Source organism: Vitis riparia, chromosome 7, assembly GCF_004353265.1.
Source record: "Vitis riparia cultivar Riparia Gloire de Montpellier isolate 1030 chromosome 7, EGFV_Vit.rip_1.0, whole genome shotgun sequence".
Classification (NCBI taxonomy): Eukaryota; Viridiplantae; Streptophyta; class Magnoliopsida; order Vitales; family Vitaceae; genus Vitis; species Vitis riparia.
The window spans coordinates 10333756-10338269 of record NC_048437.1 but is presented as its reverse complement, the minus strand read 5'-3'; the positions used below and the strand labels follow the sequence as shown (position 1 = coordinate 10338269).

Sequence of the window (4514 nt, the reverse complement as noted above, 5' to 3'; positions counted from 1 at the left end):
GAGGGGAATCGGGGGATGCACGTTGGATGTTTGATGAAATGCCTGAAGATGTTATCGCGTCCACCGTGCTGATCTCCTCTTTATAGTGATCAGGGACTGGTTGAGGGAGGTGGTACTGTTTTTGGTCTGGTAGGGAGGAAGGATACGGCTTGTTGGACAGCAATGATTGATGGGTGTTTATGAGAAACGGAGAGATGAATAGAGCTTTGGAGGCCTTTACAGGAATGCAAGGGGAGAATGGGAGGCTTAACGAAGTCACCATTGTTTGCGTGTTATCAATCAATTTGATAAGAATCTGTACTCCAGGAGGAAGATTACAGTCATATATAAATTTGAAAGACACAAAACAACTGAAAAATTACATCATCATCAGATCTGGCCATCACCATGGCATAAGGTCCTCCTTGCGCCCAGAGGCAAAGCAATCTACAGATACTCCTTGTATATACGCTCAGGCACCTTACGAAATGTAGCCTTCATAAGATCAATAAATAATGGAAAGTGCTTGAGAACAAAGTATGCCATTACCAAGCCGGTGAGTGCATATACCGGAATTGCAGCATATTTTAATTGATGCTTAAGCATCAAGAAGTTCCCAGAGCAGAAACAGGTCAACATGGCCGCTATGGATATGAAGAGAGAGGTTAAACCAAGCAAAAATTTCGTCGGCAAGTTTCTAGTAAAATCTTGGTTTTGGTCCTTGGAGACGAAAATGGCGAGGAATATTAGCAAGGAGATCATTGAACAGCTAAGAGCAAGTAGGGATGACATTGTAAAAATACTGAAAGCCAGATGGTGTAGAAGTATTGGTACCCCAGTTTCTTGGTTTACTCCACCAGGCACAGAGGCTGATGAGGCAAAGGCAACAGTTGCTATGAGTGCTGCAATGAAAGAACAGGAATTGGATGTGCTATTTAGCCATCGTTTGCTTTCATCTTCAAGATTTTCATGTTCTCCTTGGAAGATCTCATCTGGAGTACATTCATCCCGATTTTTTTTAATATCAAATCGCACGGAATTCTGCACGTACTGCATTGAACCAAGTGCATAATTTAAGTTATTATTCATCAATTGACAGTCATTTCTTGAAAGCTAATTTAAAGCTTGGCTTGAGTTTTGCATACCTGGTACCACTTGACTTCCCACTGCATTTGCAACATGCTGGTGGGGATATGCTGGCGGTGGTGGTAACCTGCTAGCTTTCCAGCTAGGTGTAATGCAGTATTTCTGTGGTTATCAACAGCACGAAATGCAATTTCTCTATCAAGAAGATGCTTTCTGTTGAGTAAGAAGTCATATATATGTGATTGCCTATTCTCTACTGCCATCAGCACTATGTTCTTCCAATTTTCTCTGTGGGTGTCATAAATGGCCATAGGAAACAGTTCCAGGATTTTCGTTACCATTTCCATGATACCATTCTTTGATGCAACTAGTATTGGCGTCTCCAAAGCTGCAAAGAAAACAAAATTCATTCTTCTACTACAAGAGAAAGCCCAATTGACCGATAGACTGATAGCAATAGTCAAAATCTGAAGAATTTGATTTGTGATTACTCTGCACCAGATCTGCCTCTCCTCAATATCAGCTAAAGATATTGGAGATGGTGATCAGTTACCTTGTCTCCACATCTTTCTATATATATATATATATATATATATATATATATCCCAGGAAGTTTATTTGTAATGAACAGGGTTGACATAGAGGCTACCTCCTCCCATTCGGAAGTATCCATACTCTGAAATACAACAATCATGATGACGTCGGCTTGGCTCATCATATTTGGGATTCATTTTATATGTATGCCTCTCAGCATGTTCAAGTAGTTTGTTCATGATCTGAAGAGACCACACATGCATCTCCTTTTTCTCTTTTAGCTTCTTTATCTGACTTGAACCTAAACATGTATCCACAAAGAAACAAGAACATACTTTGAACCTATATTGTTTTGGAAATTAATACAAGAGAAATTTGGGATGGTGATTAATATGGTGTTATACCTGGCAGCACGGAGATGATAACCAGCAGTACTTGGGATACAAGAAGCTTGATGAACCTCAGGCATCTGCCATATTTTGAGGGGAATGGTATGTGTCCTTGAGCTCCAATATTGCTTGAATTATGACCTATACAAAGTTGTAGGAATCAGTGTTTCCTTGAAGTTGCTTTTAAGATTGCTTTAGCCTAAATCAAGTAGATCCAACACTCACCAAGAAGTTCAATTCCTTGCCCTTCTTCAGGATTCTCTTGATCCAAGTGCTTTTTAGATTTTCCTGCATTTTTTTCCACTAGTTACTTGGGGTACAGATTGGTCACAGCACACATGAGCAAGAAAGCACTGAAAGAGGGATCGATTGACATCTCTTATGCTGAATTATGACCCTATTTGTTACTGTCTCATAGTATTAACTACCTTGACAATGAATTATGACCATATTTGTTACTGTCTCATACTAATTAACTACCTTGACAATGAATTATGGTTGCAGCATTAAGAAAGTGATCAGGAAGCCACAAAAAGAAAAAAATTCTTCTAAATGATTCAGTCCCACCTGGTAATTTAATCATCTTCTGTAGTTCTTGAAAGATGTTCTTCTTTGCTTTGGGAGCCCCTGGGACGAGCTCTTCAACAAAAATACCTTCCAATTTGATTAACAAGGGCAACTGTCAGAAATTTATGGCCTTGATGGAGATATAAGATACAAGATAACAAATGATGCACGCGCTGGATTCAATTCAGCCCCAAGTTTTTCGATTGGTAGGGAGAATCTTACAATGATACATGATTTTGTTGAGCAAGCTGAAATGAATTCCGCTTCTGAATGCAGTAGGCTTCTCAGCTAGGACATGCAGAGGGGAGATTCCTTCACGGTCAAAAGAGTCCATGAGATCTTCCTCCTTTTGAATAATTTGAAACGCCAAATCTGTCCGTCCACCACAGACCATGATTTAGCCTAATATTATAATTAAGAAATAAAACATGTAGACTGAAGAACAGCACCCTAATATTGCTTACCCATGTGTCCTCCTTCAATGGCAAGATGGAGAACGCTTTTACCATCGTCGTTCTTACAGTAGCCAGTGGCTGTGTTGCCTTCACACATACCGTACAACAAGAGGAAAGCCTCTTTCTTGCCATAGCGAACTGCCCTTAAAAGGGGCGTATCACCCTCTCGGTTGCGGCGACCCAACAGTTCTTTACACTCATCAGTGATGCATGTGCACATGGAAATGCTTCCCAGTGAGGCTGCCAAATGGAGAGGATTGTTCCCATCTCCATTCTCTATAGATAGAACATCCCGTAGATGCCCATTCTTAGCAATCGATTTCACTAGTTGTTCTACTGTGTCTTCTTGGTCACATGAAACTGCTATATGCAATGCTGTGTTCCCCGATTGGCTGATCTTGATCTTGTGAGCTCTTTGTTCTCGCTCGTATATCTTTACAACTTCTTCCCAACTGCTGGCCAGGCTCTTCGCTAACTCAATCTTAAGACTAGCCTCCAGATCAGAAACCATTGTTTCTTAATTAAATATAGATATTAAACCTGCAGGATCCAACTACATCTCTATGATTATAAACTAGTTCCAATTTATTTCACCTCTTGACAAATTGAAATTACAGGTCAACAGGAAGGCATAATTGAATAACAACACTCACCTACAAGGCTAAAGCAGCCCCGTCCCTTATCTGCAGTTGCCGCTCAGCACGACCCACCACCGTGGCCGTAAAACTCCAAATCTTCAAGAGTCAACCCCTTCTGCTTCCTGGTCTTCCACCGTCTCCTATCTTTGAGTCATCACTAATAATGACTGCACCGACTATCAACGCGCTTAGGAGGAAAAGTCACGAACAAAAGGCCAAGATAAAAGATGAAAAGTAGGATAAACGGAAAAGTTAGGAACAATAAAATATATTTATTTTTTTTATTAGTAGATTATTTGTAGAAAAATTGAGTGAAAAAAAAAAATTAATAATGATGTAGTTCTTGTTTTTTATGGTTAGAATTAGAAAATATTTATAACTTATATATAGTATATATAAATTTTTATTGGCATAAATTAGAAAAAATAAAGTTTATCCCTTTAATTTTTTCCTCATAATACATGTATTTTTATTATTATTTTTCCTCTCACTTTATACCTATTTGGCTCATTATTGATTTTTGAATTACAATTTGGAGATCATTACAAGATTATTTCGGTCCCAATACAATTATTAAAGGTCTTTTAAGATTAGATTTTTAGAGTTCATTTTCAAGGATTTTAGGGTTTTTGACAGTGTGACTTAGGATGAGGACATGTGACCTCATCCTATTCTTCCTTTTTATATTTTAAAGCTATTTTCGGACCCTTTGTGAGCAGCTTCCTTTTGCCACCTGGAGAGGGCACTTTTCTACATACTAGTAGTAGGCTACAGGGGGATAACCAGCTTTAGTGAGTAGTTTTTTGGTTGTTATAATGGAAATAGAGAGTGGATAAGCAGTTGTAGAGAACTAGTCTTAGAGGGAC

The 4514-nt window shown here is 38.9% G+C and overlaps 1 protein-coding gene across 2 annotated transcripts; it reads right to left on the bottom strand.

The window, feature by feature from the left end:
* Nucleotides 1-246: 246 nt before the first annotated feature.
* Nucleotides 247-3811, bottom strand: LOC117918442. Of its 2 annotated transcripts, none has more exons than XM_034835112.1 (9): nt 3664-3811; nt 3020-3563; nt 2778-2927; nt 2556-2642; nt 2214-2276; nt 2004-2129; nt 1715-1900; nt 1125-1453; nt 247-1029 (listed from the first exon to the last, which is right to left on the bottom strand). In XM_034835112.1, the coding sequence occupies exons 2-9, from the start codon at nt 3519-3521 to the stop codon at nt 427-429; spliced, it is 2046 nt and encodes a 681-aa protein (XP_034691003.1). In that variant the 5' UTR covers nt 3522-3563; nt 3664-3811; the 3' UTR covers nt 247-426. The 2 variants fall into 2 exon arrangements, with proteins under 2 accessions (XP_034691003.1, XP_034691002.1); XM_034835111.1 differs by having other exon boundaries at nt 3020-3550.
* Between the last annotated feature and the right edge of the window lie 703 nt (nt 3812-4514).